Source organism: Equus quagga, chromosome 2 (assembly GCF_021613505.1).
Source record: "Equus quagga isolate Etosha38 chromosome 2, UCLA_HA_Equagga_1.0, whole genome shotgun sequence".
Classification (NCBI taxonomy): domain Eukaryota; kingdom Metazoa; phylum Chordata; class Mammalia; order Perissodactyla; family Equidae; genus Equus; species Equus quagga.
The window spans coordinates 103,892,559-103,910,636 of NC_060268.1; the positions used below are offsets into that span (position 1 = coordinate 103,892,559).

The following is an 18,078-nucleotide window of genomic DNA, read 5'->3' on the forward strand; positions in this document are numbered from 1 at the left end:
CATCTAAGTATTAGCAGTTAGTTCAGAAACTGCTTAAACATCGTGTGGATCAAACGCCACGTGGCTCTGAAACAGAGGCAGCCTCTCGCCGGCCAGTTTGCAGTCTCTGTTTTAAGACGTCTGCCTCTTGGCCAGCCGATGCCAGCGGCTCGTGGCCTCCTACAGACCGGCCTTCAGGCCTACAGATTTGAGAACACCCGAGACAGAATGAGTGCAGTGAGAATGGACTGTGGTGGGCACAGGCTCCTCACCCCACAACCAGCTCAAGGCCTAGTCGGGAGTCTATCAAAGTTGCCCACAAAACATCTGACCTCAGCGGCTCACTGCTTGCTGTGGTGCCTCTTAGCTGTCCCAGGAGATCCAGTGCTCCCTGGCCAGTCACATCCAGTCCCTGGTGAAATCGGAGAAGAATCGGCAGGTCCTGTGCGAGGCGGGGATGCTGAGGACCCTCATGGCCTCCTGCCACAAGGCCCTGACCACCGGCAGCAGCCCCTTGCACTCGGGCCTCATCAGGATTTTTGAAAAGCTTGCTTCTCAAGCCATCGAACCGGACGTGTTAAGGTACCGTGTGCCGTGTTAAACGCTGCTGAGCCCCTGGCAGCTGTGGTCATGCACAGTGGACAGTTGGGGCGCACAGGGATGGGGGTGCCCCACACCCCCTCTGCCCTCTGCAGGCTGTGGGCATTGCAAGGCCAGGGAGGAGCCTTGGGGCTGTGCGGGCCACATGTGAGCCCACAAAGCAGACACAGCCCCTCCCAGGGAGCGGATGGTCTCAGGGCAGAGGGGACAACAGTCAAAGCATCCTGCTGACAGTACAGAATAGCGCTGTCGGGGGTGCTCGGTGGAGAGTGCTCCAGCTCCACGGAGCTGGGAGGACCACAGTTGGGAGACTGGGCGTAAAAAGGCAAGGCTTCAAGGAAGTCAAAGCCGCTGAGCCCTGAGGCCTGTGGAGACGTTCACTAGCCCAGGAGAGGAGGGAACAGGGATGCAAAGTTGGCCTGTGGAGGGGCTGGGGGCTGTGAGGGCCTGGCTGTGCCGGGGAGGCTAGACTGCAGCGAGCTGGGCTGTGTGAGGGGCAGCAGGGACTCCAGACAATGAAGGTAACAGAGCAGAGCTCTTGTATCCTGTGGGGGCCTTCCCCCTGGCAGCCCCTCCATGAATCCGTGTCTTTCCTGGAGCCCCGCGGTAGCCAGGGAGATGCACAGGGTGGGGCAGACACAGATGGAAGAGGGAAGACAGGCTGCAGTGGGGGTCGAGGCTCCCGTGACCCGGTCCCCTGCCCTGACACCCAGGATGAAGTACAGAGGGGACAGCAGGCAACCCCTCCTGTCAGCAGGTAGGGGACCTAGGGGGCCAGGCCAGCCTCTTTCAGCCTCTGGATGTGCAGGCTGCCAGACCCGGCCACGTGCTTAATCTAGCTGTTTAGCAAATTCCATTAGAAACTTATAAACAAAGTAGGGCAAAGTTATCTTCCAACAAATGCCTTTTCCTCACAAGGTCTAGTTTGAGGCTGCTAGCTGGTTAAGTCCAAAAGCACCCCAAATCACCAGCTCTCTGGTCTGGGTACCAGGACAGGGGCACCCTGTTTCCGCATGGCTTGAGAACAGGGTTTCTAGGCCGAGAGAGGAAAGCTGGGAGAGGGGCGGGATCCAGAAACGTGCTCGCATGAAGCTGGAGAAGACTTCTGCCTGGAGGATGTCTTCATTTGGTTCTCTTGTATGGTCCGATGTTCAGACAGTTTCTCAGTCTTGGAATCGCACCCCCTCCGCCGGCTGCAACGAAAATCCTCAGTTCACCTCGTGCGCACGGAGGCGACTCAGGATGCTCAGGTGAGGAGGGGAACTAACAGGGCAGCTTAAGGGGAGTTAAAAGAGGACATGCCTTCTTTGTCAGGGGGTGTTTACAGCAGGCGGGAAGCAGATGGATTTAAAAACTGGTTTTGCCCGCTGCTCAGTGGAACGGATGGGGAAGAGCAGAGATGGTCTCTGGAGAAGGATCAGATCTGGAAGGAAAAGGGCGATCCCTACCCCTGTATAAGGTGGGGGATGATGAGTGCGTCTTTGGCCCCTCTGGGCTCAGATCGCAGAAACAGGGCTGTGGCAGAAATGCCTGGATTCTTGTCAGAGTGGGTGGAGACGCTTTGAGCAAAGTCCCATCCCTTCTCTTGCTTGTTGCCTTAGGGTCACAGGCAGTGGCACCAGCGACTGCTGAGGGTCCTGCAGGAGCCACACCAGAGGCCAGCCCATGCCTGGCAGTCACACAGGCTCCCAGGTCCTCAGGGCCAGCCCAGGGCTCCACCACCGCCCTTCAGACAGCCTTGAGCCTCATCTCCATGACCTCCCCACGCAACCTGCAACCGCAGAGGGCGACCCTGGCTCCATCGTTTGTGGAATTTGACATGTCCGTGGAAGGTTATGGGTATGACAGGCTTTCATATATTTGAAATACTTCGTTAACTTCCCAGTGTCTTGGATGAATTATGATGTCAATTACAAATGGGAGTTGTAGCTCCCATCAGTGCTCACCACTCAGGAGTGGACTATGTCAGAGTCGTGGACATCCCGTGTACTCAGTGGCTTCTCGGGGGCAGCCATGTAGGTCCGCAGCCATGTAGGGCCAGGACCCTCTCCTTCCCCTTGTGCGTCTGCATTCTGGAATGCCCTCCCCCTCAGCCTTCAGCGGGGACTCCCTTTCTTAGGGCCGTGGTACGGGCATCAGCAGCTTTCTGTCCTTAGGGATTGAGGCCCCTGCAGAGGGACAGATGGGAGATGTTACGGCCAGAGACTGGCTTGCTGTTCGATGATCTGAGACACTTTCCTGTTTCCAGCTGTTTGTTTATTCCGACCCTGTCTACTGTGATGGGAACCAGCACCGAGTACTCGGTCTCCGGAGGGATCGGGACAGGTAAGTGTTTCCCAGGGAGTTAGCTTGCCGAGGTATTCTAACTCTGCCCCGAGAATAAGTCCTTGCATGAGTTGTCCTTGCAGGTTGTCACACCTTGGTTAGTGCAGGGGCATCCTGTTCTCTGTGCATCCCAAGGGCACAGCCCTGGCTTTGATTCATTTCTTTGGTGACTGACAAAGGCTGAAATAGATGCCTCACCTCACCTTACGGCTCTCCCAAGGGAGGAATATCAGTTCTGTGTTGACGGCCAGCCAGGAATAAGCCTGTTCTTGGCTACTGGAGGATCCACCTGAGCCTTGGCACGCTTTGCACAGCGCTGTGCTCTGCTGAAAACCAGGCATCGTCCCTTAGGAGGACCAGGGTCTGGGTTCCTATGGGAGGGTGGGTGCTGAGGGGCCACGGCATTCCCAGCCCATCAGTGCGGGCCACCACGTCTGGTTCTGCCCGTTCTGTGAGTTCACCAGGCCTCACCTGTATTGCAAACTTGTTACTGGGTGGGAGAGCGTGGGTTTCCCTGGAGGGGAGCCTTGCCTTGCAAGGTTCAGCCGAATTAGGCTGGTGTCCTCTGCCCCATGCAGCACGCTGCCCGACTGTAGCTCAGCTGACCAGCGGGCCAGATGGTGACGGATCTCAGGCTTGTGCCTCTGTCTTTGCTGCCTTGCGAGGAGGCGTGGAATAATAGATGAGGCAGAATTGGAGAGAGGTTTCGAGGGTCTAGGCTCAAGCCTTGGCGGGAATACAACTTATTCCTAAGAGTATGAACAAGGAGAAGAGAGCATCCCACCCCACTGGGTGGCCATAAAATGGGCCTGAGTGAGGCGAGGCACAGTGCTGGCACACAGTAGGGCCACTCCTGGGCTGAATCAGAGTCACGGTGAGTCTAGACAAGCTTCCACGGTTGGACAAAGCCTAAGGGCGTGCTTGTGTTCTGCCCCCAGGCGCTGCCAGGCCCTTCCCTCCACCTGGGGGCCTGAGCTTCTCCTGCTGGTTCCTGATCGGCCGTCACGGCGCTGTCACTGAGGGCCACCCACTGCGCTTCCTGACCCTGGTGCGCCACCTGGCCAGGACCGAGCAGCCCTTCGTCTGCTTCTCCGTCAGCCTCTGCCCGGACGACCTCTCCTTGGTCGTGTCTACAGAAGAGAAAGAGTTTCAACCCCTGGGTAAGGTGTTGGGAGCTAAAGCTGGTTAGGCCACACTTGGGGGAAATGGGGCTAAGTCAGCCGCTCTTAGCGTGAGAGCCAGGGCGCTCAGCCTTCCTTCAGTAGTGATGCTGGCTGGTCCTGGCTTTCTAAGCTTACCCGCCCATGATGCCCTGAATTGACCCGAGATGGCCCAGCCCAGGTATCTCAGCCACGCCTGTTCTTCTCAGGTGCCCCGAGAATGTCACTTTCACAGTGAAACACCTGGAAGGCCAGAGGATGGCTTGGCATCCTTGACACACAGCACAATAGCGTTTTCCCTCGCCCTCTCAGGACTTTGCTGGCGAATGTGCATCCTCGTGGAGGCGGTCTAGAGTGGGGTGGACCCTGGAGCCTGACTCCTGAGTTTGAATCCTGGCTGCACAACTTTGAGCCAGTTACCTAACCTCTCTGTGCTTCAGGATGGTAAAATGGAATCATGATAGCATCTACCTCTCAGGTCGTCGGTCGTGAGAATGAAATGAGTTAATGTTTATCATGGTCCTTAAAACAGTGTCTGTCTGACGGGGCTGGCCTGGTGGCTTAGTGGTCAAGTTTGTATGTTCCATTTTGGTGGCCTGGGTTTATGGGTTCAGATCCTGGGCAGACCTACACACTGCTCATCAAGCCATGCCGTGGTGGCATCCCACATACAAAGTGGGGGAAGACTGGCACAGAATGTTAGCTCAGGGACAATCTTCCTCACCTAAAAAAGAAGAAAAAATAGTGTCTGGCACAAAGCAAGAGCTGAAGGAATGATTGCCACTGTTGTCACTATTCTGTGACAGAGGGCTAGGGTGCAGCTCCTTGGGCATGAGGCCCAGGTCTCCTGGGTTGCTGCAGCATGACGTGGCATGTGAGGTCTGGTGTTCCTGTTCTCTTCCAGACATCATGGAACCTGAGGATGACCCTGAGCCTTCTGCGGGACGCCAGCTTCGGGTCCGATGTGGTCAGCTGCTGGCTTGTGGTCAGTGGCATCACCTGGCTGTGGTTGTTACCAAGGAAATGAAAAGGAATTGTACTGTCTCCACCTATCTGGATGGACAGGCCGTTGGCTCAGCCAAGGTGAGCTGGCTCCCCCAGCTGCGCTCGCCCCACAGCCATGCCTCCTGGTCATGCCACCCGGGAGTGGCCTCCGTTCAGTTGTTTATTTTCCTTTGGTGGCAGGGTTGGTATCCGCTGAAACCCCCTGACTGCCCAGAACACTTGACTGAATTGAGACATAAAAAGGACATCTTTAGAAAATGGAATGATGGTCACACAACCAGGGTAGGAGGTAAAGCGTGGAAATAAGAATAGTCGTGACAGTTTGGGCTGTAAGAATAGTCATAAGAAAATAGAAATCTCCAGAGTGAGCAGAGCAGGGCTTCTCACGTTGGAAGACACGGATGCCCCAGGGGGGTCTGAGCCGGGCCTAAGGTCCAACTTTTCCATGAGGCTTCTGCTGAGTCTAACGCAGCTGCCGTGCACACTGAGCTTAGGAGCAAGCTGCCCATCTTGCCAGTTTAGGGCAAGAACGATGAGGGAAGGATGGTCCCTTGCTTAGCGAAGGTCATGCAATGTGAATGCAAGGCTGGAGGAAGCCTTGCCCACTGCCGTTCACGGACACCAGAGGTCCTGAGGTTTAAGGGAGAGGAAGCTGGGGGATGGGGACCTGGCAGGTGTGCTCCAGCAGCCACTGCCAGAGGTCCCCGAAGAAGTCAGAGAGGGAAGGGCCTGGAAGACACAGAGGGCAGGTGTGGCTGGATCTTTACGGGTTCCCAGAGACAGCATCCCAACCTGGGCTGCATTCTAGAACCACCAAAGTTCTCTTGCATGGACCACACCCCAGATCGACTCCAGCAGAATCTCTGTGTGTGGGGTGACTTGGTAATGTTTTCACAGTCTCCCGGCTGATTCTAATATGAAGCCAGAATGGAGAAGCTTAGATTGATGGGATTTCTCATTTCGATAGTTTGACATTTGAGGCTGGGTAGTTCTTTCTTGTGGGGACCTGTTCCATGCACATTAGGACATTTAACAGCATCTGTGTCTGCCCCAGAGGCCATAGCGTGCCCCACTCCAGAGCTGTGACCCCCAAAAATATCTCCAGATGTCTCCTGGGGGGCAAAACTGCCTCAGGTTGAGAATCATTAGGCTAGGACACCCGAAATTCTATAGAACAGCTAAAGATGAGTTTGGCGCTATCTTCTGGTAAAATCGTCTTATCAAAAAAAAGCAGTGGTGACCAGAAAGATTCAGCAGGAGCGTAAGAAAAGCAGGTCCTCCAAACACAAAGTTAATATTTTCCTCCGATCATTAACAATGCTAGTCCTTCCTTTTCTCCCTTTCTTCCTTCTTTCCTTCCCTCCTTCCTCTCTCCCTCCCTTCCTCCTCCTTCCCTCATTAAATATTTATTGAGCACATACTATGTTAGGTACTTTTGAGGTGCTGAGAATTGTCCCCGCCCACCAGCCAAATACCGCAGGGGTGTACATATAATATGCAACAAAATTTAGATTTATTAAACCTGCTGTAGCAAGAGACTCCTTACCTGGCAAGGAAGTAGGAGGAGCTTATATAGGATTTGGGCTTATGTTAGGTGATTTTGGGGTGAGCTCCAAGAAGTGGAGGTCAGTCTATTCTGAATTGGGTGCTGTCAGAAGCAGGCACTTTGGGGTCTGTGTATGTTCAGAACTTGCATCAAGGCAGTAGGAGGAATGGAGCAGGGATCCCATGGGGTGTCCTGTTGATATCTGGACCTTGCTGGCCCCTCGCACAGGGGCTGGCACACAGGATCACGTAGTAAACATTAGATGAGTTGCATTGAATTTACAGCTACAAGGAGTAACGCGGACTGGCTCATAGTGTTGTTTAGTGAACTGGTGCATGGGTGAACATCTGACTCCAGGGGACCAGCTAAACCAAAGCCAGTCACAGGGAGGTTGGGAGCAGCGTGATGCCATGGGAATATACCAAACACACCATGGACAATGGCCAAGGGCCAGCACGCCACAGCCGACTTTCCAAGAGAATCTCTACAAGTCATGACCAGCAAGTGAGGTTTGACTGGAATAAACATGGAGCCTGTGTTTAGATGCAGATGTCTGCTGGCAAGAACAAGATGGGAGAGCTAAAGAGCTATTCTCAAATGTTAGAGCTTTTGTTTTTATTTCCAAGGGAAGATAAGTTAAATTTGGAAAGGCGGGGAGTATTTTAACAGCCTGAATTGAGTAAAATTGCTTGGGGGCGATCTGAGCCATCTTATGTTTATAAATCAATCTAAATGATGCCGTGAGACATGATGTAGGAATCTGGCAAGAGAGGGGAAGCTAGAGTGGAGGGGTGGGGCAGAGCAGCATTGTGGGAGCCGAGCGGAAGTCTCTGCCTGGAGGGATGGGAGAGGGAAGAGAGAGCACCGTGGACCTCCGACGGGCAGGCCTGGGGCTGACAACTTGGTTTGCTTGCACTGGAAAGTCTCATTTAATTGGTAGGGAGAAAGAGAATATTTTTGAAATTATGTAAGCTCTCATTATATGCATATTCATGTATCTAGAGATTTTATAGTCATAAAAATAATACAAATGCAGTTTGAAATAACTGAAAAATAGAAAAAAGAAGAAAAATCACCTATATTCCTTCTACTTTACCATAGTTTGTAGTTTCTTTCAGTTTTTTCCCTTTAAAAAAAGTAGTTGTGACTTCATTGGAGAGAAAACTTTGCATACTACTTAGCTAACATACTATTATTTAAAAGATTTTTACCCATGTGGCTTTGAAATTATTATTTTTTAATTTGTGATTAGATAATCTTTTAACTATTTTTCTTTTATTGAAGATTTTATTGAGATAATTGTAGGCTAAAATGCAGTTGTACAAAATAACAGAGAGAAATCTTGTGTACCTTTTGCCCAGTTCCCGCAATGGTAAATCGTGCAAAACTGTAGAACAATATCACAATCAAAATGTTGACATTGATACGCTCTGCTAATGTATTCAGATTTTCCCAGTTTTACTTGTCCTCGTGTGTGTGTATTTAGTTCCATACAATTTTATCCCCTGTGTAGGTTCCCACATCCACCACTACAGCCGAGATACAGAACATTTCCAATGCCACTGGGGTCCCTCGTGTTGCCCTTTTATAGAAGTTATGACTACAGCCACCTCCGACCCACGACCCACACCCTCCCGCATCCCTGTCCCTAAACTTGGCAACCAGTAATCTAAAATGTTGTCATTTCGAGGATGTTATATACATGGACTCACACAGTATATGGTCTTTTAGGATTGAAGTTTTCTTTCAGCATAATCCTCTGGAAATTCATCCAATTGTTGCACATGTCAATAGTCCATTCCTTTTTTATTGCTGAGTAGTATTTCACGATACAGCTGGATAAGCGTTCACCTAATGAAGGACATCTGGATTGTCTCCAGTTTGGGGCTGTTACAAATAAAGCTGCCAGCAACATTTGTGTACAGGTTTTAGTGTGAACTCAAGTCTTCGTTTCTCTGCATAAATGCCTAAGAGTGCAATCGCTGGGTCTTATGGTAATTGCGTGTTTAGTTTTATAAGAAACTGCCAAACTATTTTCCAGTGTGACTGTGCCATTTTACACTCCCAACGGCAATGGACGAGTGCTCCAGTTTCTCTGCATTCCGTCTTGTCACTGTTTTTCATATTAAGCCATTCTGATAGGTGTGCAGTGATGTCTCACTGTGTTTTTAACTTGCATTTCCTCAACAGCTAATGAGATGGAGCATCTTCTCATGTGCTTATTTGCCATCTCGAGATCCTCTTCAGTGATGTCTGTTCATGTCTTTTTCCCATTTTCCAACTGGCTTGTTTTTTACTATTGAATTTTAAGGGTTTTCTATATATTCTAGTCCTTTCTCTGATGCGTGATTTTCAAATAATTTCTCCTAGTCTGTAGCTTGTTTTTCATCCTCTTTCACATGGGATTTTGCAGTGCACAAGTTTTTATTTTGATGAAGTATAATTCATCAAATTATTATCTTGTGGCTCGTGAGTTTGGTGTTAAGTCTGAGAACTCTTTGCTTGGTTCTGGATCCTGAAGATTTTCTCCTATGTTTTTTCTAAAAGTTTTCTAGTCTTACATTTTACGTTTGAGTTTGTGATCAATTATGAGTTAATTTTTGTATAAGGTATGAGGTTTAGTTGAAGTTCATTTCTTTGCCTGGGGTGTCCAGTTGCTCCAGAACCATTTGTTGAAGAGGCCGTCCTTCCTCCACTGAATTGCTTTTGAATCTTTGTCAAAAATCAGGTGGGCATATTTGTATGGGTTTATTTCCAGATTCTATATTCTGTTTCCTTGATCTATATGACTATACCCCCACCAATACCACACTATCTTAATTATTGTAACAATATAATGAGCCTTAATATTGGATAGAGAAGTCCTTCTATTTTTTGAAAAAGAAGAATTAAGCTATTTGTTAAACTATTTCTTTAAGCTATTCTAGGGCTTGTGTCTTCCCTTATAAATTTTACAATTAACTTGTCTGTGTCTACAAGAAGGCTTCTGAGATTTTGACAGGAATTACCTTAAACCTGTAGATCATTTTGGGGACAAATGACATCTTTACTGTGTTGAGTCTGCCTATGCAGAGACATGGTACGTCTCTCTGTTTACATAGGTTTTCTTGGATTGCTTTCATTATCCTTCTGGAATTTTCAGTATACAGATTCTATAAATTTTTTTAGGTATTTCATTTTCTTTTGAGAAATTGTAAATGGCATTGTTTTTCATTTTAGTTTCTGCATGTTCATTGTTAGTCTTTAAAGTGCAACTGACTTTTGTGTGTTGATCATGTATCTTACGACCTTGCTAAATTTGCTTGTTCGTTCTAGGAGTCTGTTTGTTTACTTGTTTGTTTGTTTTGAGATTCTTAGAATTTTCCACGTGGACATGACATTTGCAAATAGAGACAGTTTTATTTCTTCCTTCCCAATCTGTATTCTCTAATTATTTTTAGTACATAAAACTTAATTAACGTGCCAGTACCAGACATTCAGGTTCGTAGTGGAATGACTGGGACAAAAGAGATGAACATTTTAGTGGCTCTTAATTTTTTTCATCTGTTTCCAAAGGCAGAGTGTCAGTTTTTACACCCACCACCATTTTGTAGGCTGTTTTAATGCATACTTCTCAGCTTTGGGAATTGTCTTTCTAACGTTTGTAGGTAAAATAAGTTTTTACTCTGGGTGAAGAATAAGGTACATCTTTTTATATCCATATGTATTTATTTGATTAATTCTGAGGTTAAACAGCTCCCTCACCCCTCCCCATCCTTTGTATTTTAACAGATGTTATATATTCAGGCCTTGCCGGGACCTTTCCTTTCAATGGATCCATCTTCATTTGTGGATGTTTATGGATATATTGCTACCCCTCGAATTTGGAAACAAAAGTCGTCATTAATATGGCGTCTTGGCCCTGCGTACCTCTTAGAGGAAACCATCTCAATGGAAACGCTGGAAGTCATTAACAAACTTGGCCCAAGATATTGTGGTAACTTCCAAGCGGTGCATGCCCAAGGTATGGAGTGTTTTGATTTATAATGATCTTGCTGATATCATTTTAAAATGGACATCCAGTTATTTATAGCATATTTATAAAGAATAAACTCAGCACAGATCAGTCATTAGGGAAGACCTCTGTAATTGGATCATTACATATTTACAACCCAGCAGAAAATGTCGCAGAAAAGGAAATGACAACATCCTTTGGATGTCAACTCTAAAGAACATAATGGAGGAGAGGGGTGGGTAATACCGTCGGCAAAGAAAGAGAGAAGAGAATGAGATAAATAAGTTACATTCCTTTTAATGAAGAAGCTTTTTAACTAAAGCATACTGCTGTCTTCAATTATTAAACAGGCAGACAAAACATCCCCATTTTCGTTATTGATTGTTGGCTGTTCAAGCTGGGAGCATTGCTCTCTGAGCTCCATCAAGCCAGGGGGTCAGCTCCCATCTGGGAAGGATGATAAATGAATCTGTGTGCAGAAGCCTTGTGCACGGTGAAGGGCGATTGAGCGCTGCTGAGTGCTTCTGTCTCCAGGCCTTAAGTCTCCTTTGAACTTCATTTCCTTGGGCAAATGGCAGTGGCCAGAGGAGTGTAATGAAGTCAGGTACGTGGCCAAAGTGTCACCGACTCTTTAGCCATGTTTCTCTACTAGCACATGTGGCTCTCCCTGACTTGGGGACAAGGGTGCTAATTCCAAGCGGGATGTTCACCATGGACATGCAGCTCACTGAAAGTCTCAGGGCTCTCAGCCCAGCCTGTTTCATCTTTTAGATGTCAGCTTTCCCATCGCTTGGCCTTTTGGTTTGGGGAAGCGAGGTTGCATCCTGATAGAAGTCTCAAGCTATAGTCATTTCACCCCTGGGATGCCTCTGTTGTAGAGTAGGGTCTGTCTTGTGAGATTCTGTCACAGTTTTCTGTAAATGTCAGAGAAGCCAAGCACATGACATACAAACATACAACATATAAACGTACAATGCAACAATGTAACAACATCCCAACATTCTCTCAGAGGCTGCTTTGCACGTAGCAGTAGGTGTTTACCCTTCTGGGGATTAATTCCCTTCTCTGCAAAATGAGAGTAGAAATGACTGAAGACCTGTTATTTTAGGAGAGGACCCCGGTATGGAGGCGACGCCGCTGGTTGCGGAGGAAAGTGTTTCCTTCAGCCTTCACATAGCCAGCTCCTCCACCACCACTGTTGCAGACATTAGGAACGCTTACAATGAGGTGGACAGCCGCCTGATTGCCAAAGAGGTTGGTACGCCTTCTACATTCACTTGCTGCGCCCTTTGGGAGTCATGATCTTGTGGCTCGCTTCAGCTTTCCATGAGTGAGTGAACCCTAAGCCATGCTGCACACGCGTAGACGGATGCGCACGGGAGTGCTTCCCGCTTCATTTGTTGAAATACTCTACGGCTCCCCACCCATCAGCATCCCCCACGCCTAAACCTTTTACCTGTAATTGCTCAGAGAGGAAAGTGGGGGCTCTTCATTCTTCACAGTAGAGCAAGAACAAATGGAAGATTTAGAAACCCTTTGTGACCCTGACAACGCTGTTGAGCTTCCGTTTTCCAGGTGCTCCTCACCCCCCAACAGGGCCATGTGTTCTTTGAGTTGCTGTGTTTGTTTTAAAACAGCAAATTTGCAAAACAGCAGGCAGACATGTTTGCAGATGTAGTTGCCATGAGATGTACCGTCCCCTAATTCCCGCATAAAGGGCTCGTTTGCTTACTGCTGATGAAATTGGGCTGATTTGTTTACAGCCTCTGCACCCTCACAGACAGAGGGCCACTTCCTGTCACTGAGGAGGAAGGATCAGGGAACAGGGCCTGCAGAGAATCAAAGCTGTGCCTTACGGGCAGAGTACGTTCTGATGGCAGAGGCCAGGAGTCCCAGCTTCCTGGTCCTCTGAAACCGGTGAGCCTGGAGCTCACAGAGGCCGGACAACCCTAGACTCGGAAGGAGGGAGCCCTGGGCTTTGTAGCACTGTGTCACCTCCAAGTCCTGGGGTCCTCCTCGCCCTCGTGGGCTCCTCGCTGTGAGCATGTGGGACATCGGGGCACGACAGCATAACTGAAACTGCTCCCTTATGATTAAGCCACAGCCTGGGACGCAGGACCCGCGACCCTGAATTTTGGCTTCGGTCCCCCTGACATTGGTTCAATTATTATTCATTTGCTGAGTGCCAGCCCTGGGCCAGGCCTTGGGGTGCCTGCCCTCCGGGAGCTCAGGAACAAACCTCTTCCTCTCCAGGAAAGTTTCTTGGGACTAATTGTTGCCGATTTCTCTAGATGAACATTTCATCCCGTGACAATGCCATGCCCGTGTTCTTGCTGAGAAACTGTGCTGGCCACCTGTCTGGTTCTCTTCGAACCGTTGGAGCCGTGGCTGTGGGCCAATTAGGTAGGTCAGGCCATGGACTTTTCGGCCATTTGGGAAGAGGGGCTCATGGCTGTCATCGCTTGTGCAGCCTGGAGTTCTGGAGCGGCAGGCAGGGCAGAGTGTGTTGGAAGCAAGAAGGGGCGGGCGAGGGCTGGGGAGTTCATCCTGCTGGAGAGTTGGCCTCACACGTTGCTTATGGGTCAGTTTACCTTGCTGCCTCTGACAATTGGGAGTGACCTCCGCTGCTAACCAGGCTGGCATCTAGGCACAATGGAGCCTATCTAGTGGGCACAGTGGGACCTTTGAGCGGAGGCAATGGTTGTGGTTGTTTGGGTGAAAACAATAGCCAGCGATGGTGGGTTGCCTTGCAATCGGGCAAGAGCAAAGCCACTCATTGGTGCAGGATCTAAAGAGTAGACAACAGCCAGAGGGGGTCAGAGCTGCCGGCAAACCGAGGCTCAGAGGGTGTCCGGCTCATCTGGCACTCTGGACTGAGACAGAGGGTGGCAATCTGAAATCCCCTGGGCAGTTTCAGCCTTCTGATGACCCAGAAATAATTCAACACAGGTCTCCCAGTGACCTGAGACCTTCAAAGCCCCCAGCCCTTCCTCCCAGCCTGAGGCGCGTCCAAAGGCCCCTCTGCTGTGAGTGGTCAGTGGCAGTGGCAGCCCATTTGCCCTCGCATGCTGCCGGGCACTTTCCACCGCAGTGAAGCTGTGACGTGCTCAGGGACTGTCCTTTCCTCCCACTCAGGGGTAAGGGTGTTCCACTCCAGCCCTGCTGCCAGCAGCCTGGACTTCATCGGCGGGCCCGCCATCCTCCTGGGTCTCATTTCCTTGGCGACGGATGACCACACCATGTATGCGGCTGTGAAAGTCCTGCACTCGGTCCTGACTAGCAACGTCATGAGTGACCACCTGATGCAGCACATCTGTGGGTACCAGGTAATCCCACCCTCCCATCTGAGCCTGGGACTCCCCGAGGGGCTGGCGTCCCCAAGGAGCAGGGAGGAGCTTTGCTGGCCCCCATGGACATTCTCCCTAGCATGACTTCTGGAGAAGGGAGGCTGAAAGCCCCCGGGGCCTGAGACCAGTGTCGCCACAGCAGAGGGCCAAGTGACAGCCAGCCAGAGAGGGCCTCTGATCAGGATGGGGTGCTCACTTGCCTGTGACTACTGGCATCTTTCACTGATGAGTTCAAGAATCATTTGCGACCCCCCACTTTGCATCTAGCATGATGGCTAAGAGCCCAGGCCGCAGAGTCTTGACTGCTGGGTTTGAATTCTGCCTCTTCCTCGAACTTGCTGGTTAACCTTGGATGAGTTACCCACACTCTCTGTGTCACTTTGCCCACCTGTATGATATGGATTGTCCTACTTGCTGTATCATGGGGTTGCAGTGAGGACTTGACCATTTAATACGAGTGATGGGCTCAGAATTATGTCTGGCTTAGAATACGTGCTCTATAAACATTAGCCAGCTTTAGCTCTTAATCTCTCTGTGCCTCAGCTCTCCTCTGTGTAAAATGGGAAGAACAACAGCACGTATTATGTGGGGTTGTGACGATTAAGTGAGTTAACCTGTGCTGACTGCTCAGAAGGGTGTGTGCTCAGAGTAACTGCGGCGGCCGTGTTCACTGGGATTGTTATTGCCTCTGACTGTCCATCAAGCAAGATGCGATAGGGTCACTGCCCTCAAGTAAGCTCCTGTGTGCCTGGGAGGCAGCGCAGAAAGGAAACATGAGGGGCAGGGCTGGGGTTGAAGCGTAGACAGGGTCATTCAGGCACAAAGATGGTGGCTGGCTCCTCTGGGCACAGTGAGAGAGACTTCCTCTCTCTTTGGCCCCCGAATCAGAGCCTGAGGACAAGAAAGCCATATGGTGTCACCTGAGGCCACGCCCTCTCACCTGGACTGCAGCCACAGCTGGACAGCTGCTCCTCCTGCCCCTCCCTCACAGCCCATTGAAGGCAGTCATAGTTCTACGTCACAGCCCGATGATAGCTCTCCCCGTGTGAACTATCCAGAGGCATTCCATCACTGATACAGCGTCCCCAAGTCCTCAGACTGGTTTCTAAAGGCCTTTCAAACTGGGCCCAACCAGTCCTTCCAGCCCCACCTCCCACCCAGCCAGTGTTTCACACCCTATGCTCCCACCTCCCCAGAGCCTGCACAGCCATGGGTTGCTAAACACGTCGTGTGACTCTGTGTTCCTGCGGCCTCAGCTTGGAGTGCCATTTCCCTCTCCTCTCCAGGGACACTCCTTCTTGCCTTCCCGGGCCAAGCTCAAATGGCTAGAGGGCTATGTCCCCTGCCCCCTGAGCTGGGTGTGTGGCCGCCTGCTGGCCACCGTGGTGCTGTGTGCATGCCCAGTGCTGGGCACTCTCATGTGACACTGCAATGATGCCCTCGGCTCAGCTCCATCAGACTGCACTTGATTAGGGCCGGCCCTTTCATGTTCTTTGCCGGTGCATCCCTGAGACCAAACAGACACTCAGTAAATATTTTGGTAATAAGTGTATGGGTGTGTCTGGGTTTACCTTAAAGCTCACGAATTGGGGCTCTTGGTATATAAAAGTTTTCTTTGATTATATCCTTAAAGGCAGAAGTAGTGGGATTTGTTCCAGCTCAGCACATAAATATCTGCCATGGTGAGGGATTTTCATACTTATTGTGAACATTTCCAAAAAAGTGCAGAGCGGTTCCTGCTCCCAGAGGTGTATCTAGAAGGATAAAATAAGATAAACAGCAAAATAATATTGGTGTAAATCAAATGCAATACATGTCTGAGAGTCTCTCCCAGAACTACCACACTCTGTGTGACTCAGTGGTTCCCCAGCCGTCTTCCCAGAAACTCTGAGCTCCCCAGAGGGCTGGGACCAGCCTAGGCTCGCTGTTGTCTCCTCACCGCCATGTGCAGGGCTGGGCACATGGTGAGTTCTCAATGCGTGCTCCTTTCACGGATGCTGTGCCTTGAGAGTGATAACATGCTTACAGAGCTGCCAAGGTGGCCAACATCACGTGTCAGCAGGGGAGTCAAAGAGAGCTTCATTAAGAACAAAGGTGATCAGAGGAGGCCCAGAGGACTGGGTTGGCCAAGTTTTTGGGGAAGGGGTGGTGGAGGCAAGGAGTGGCCCATGAATCTATTGACTCGACTCGTATTGACTGAGCCCCTCCTAAGAGCGAGGCACTGTGCTGGGCATGAGGGATATGGATGAACAAAATGGGTTTCACCTCTCCCTCCATGGAACCTCCTGTCTGCCTCAGACCATTTGGGCTGTTGTAACAAAAATACCATAGACCGTGTGGCTTATAAACCACCGACAGGGAAGCTGGGAAGTCCAAGATCAAAGTGCCGGCAGATTCGATGTCTGATGAGCGCCTGCTTCCTGGTTCATAGCCAGCCATCTTTGCACTGTCCCCACAATGCAGAAGAGGCACGGGAGCCCTCTGGGGTCTCGTTTCTAAGGGCACTAATGCCACTTACAAGGGCTTCACCCTCATGACTGAATCACCTCCCGAAGGCCCAGCGCCTAATATCATCACACTGCGGATTAGGTGTCCAACAAATGAATTTTGGGAGGGCACAAACACTCAGCCTTCAGCACTGTCTGGTGGGGTGGACAGAAAAATATTATTGTCATGAGATGAAGATCCCCAAATACTTTGACTAAAAAACCCATCAGACTCAGAGATTTATTGTCCCTGTATGCATGAAGGCAGAAGAAGGAAATTGTAAAACTCTTCTTAGAGCTTGAAAAAAGAAACGTTTCAGGGATCTATGTCTTCGGGGAAAATCAGAAGGAGAGGCTGGGCGGTGGTAGGAGAGGTAAGAAATGGCAGGTTTGAATAAAGAAAGATGATGATGATGATGATTATTATTATTATTATTGGCCTTCCTTGACTGCTCTTTATAAAATAGAACTCGTCCTGCCTTATCCCTTTCTAGATGCTTTCCCTTGCTTTCTGTTTCTTCATTGGCATGATATTACTTGTTGTCGTGTTTGTGATCTGTTTCATGCCGTGGACGCGTGCTCCATGGGGGCAGCACTGGGGCTGCTCATTGTTTGCTGCACCCTAAGAGCACACGGCAGACAGGAGGTTCTCCGTGAGGATTTGTGGAATGAGTCAGTGAGGGAGAGCAAGGGTCTTCCATGAAGCAGTTTGCTCAGGAGCGGATGGAATCAATTTTTTAGACTTTTACGTTGTATCCATTTGCTGGTTTGCTGATTGGATGTGAGAGCATAATGAGAGCATAAACCTTCCTCTCTGTTATTTCTATCAAATTTATTTATCATCCTCTTCTCAAACGAGGCAACATCCAGCCAAGTTTTATAAGACGGATTTTCATAGCGTGGCAAAGAAGGAGGATGGTGTTCCAGGCTAACTTGTGGGATCCTGTATGGGTTTCTCCACACGGCTGGGAGGAAGGATGATCGCGGGCCAGTGCACAGTAAGCGTGGATGGCGACGGGGGAGGACCAGCTCTGGATCTTGTCTCAGAGGTGATGAGCAGTCATGAGAAGCCTTGGAACAGGGGAATGCAATGATTGATGCTTTACAATGACCTTGACACCAGTGTGGAAGGTGGTCAGAGCAGTGAGATTGGAGCAGGAGACTGAGATGACACCAGCTCGCTCTGAGACTACCTTTCTGACCTGGGGAGACTCAAGATCTTTGTGAGGAGTCTGGGCAGATAGCACAGGAGAGCAGCCGGTGCTGTGTACCCAGCATGCTGCACGCAGGAAGGAAGACATTTTTGGGACGTGCAAGTCTGAAATGTCTGTGAGACGTCACAGGTAGATATCAAGTGGGATAGATGGCCCTGGGGCTCAAAGGGGCTGGAGGCATAAATCATGATGATATTTAATCCATGGAAACTGGTGAAATAGGCAAAGAGAGGGGTAGGGAGAGAGGAGGACTGAGGAAGAAGCAATGAAAGCTAACACAGAGAGGTTGGAAATATGATTAAAACCCAACAAAGGAGATTGAGAAGAAAGAGGGAAGAGAAACTAAAGAAAATGTTGTCAAAGAAACTGAAAGAAGACGGTGTTTCAAGAAGGCGAGTGTGGTCAAACAAGGCTAAATGCTG

The 18,078-nt window shown here is 49.7% G+C and overlaps 1 protein-coding gene across 6 annotated transcripts in view; it reads left to right on the plus strand.

Annotated features, from left to right (window-relative positions):
• Positions 1-18,078, plus strand: part of WDFY4 (WDFY family member 4) — a 301,611-nt gene that overhangs the window by 97,813 nt on the left and 185,720 nt on the right. For all 6 annotated transcript variants that reach the window (XM_046655140.1, XM_046655145.1, XM_046655141.1 and 3 more), the window contains 10 exons: positions 347-561; positions 1,735-1,829; positions 2,181-2,418; positions 2,828-2,904; positions 3,843-4,064; positions 4,969-5,147; positions 10,387-10,618; positions 11,718-11,863; positions 12,901-13,012; positions 13,745-13,935. In XM_046655140.1, coding sequence (XP_046511096.1) covers positions 347-561; positions 1,735-1,829; positions 2,181-2,418; positions 2,828-2,904; positions 3,843-4,064; positions 4,969-5,147; positions 10,387-10,618; positions 11,718-11,863; positions 12,901-13,012; positions 13,745-13,935 — 1,707 coding nt within the window. The remainder of the gene's footprint in view (positions 1-346; positions 562-1,734; positions 1,830-2,180; positions 2,419-2,827; positions 2,905-3,842; positions 4,065-4,968; positions 5,148-10,386; positions 10,619-11,717; positions 11,864-12,900; positions 13,013-13,744; positions 13,936-18,078) is intronic.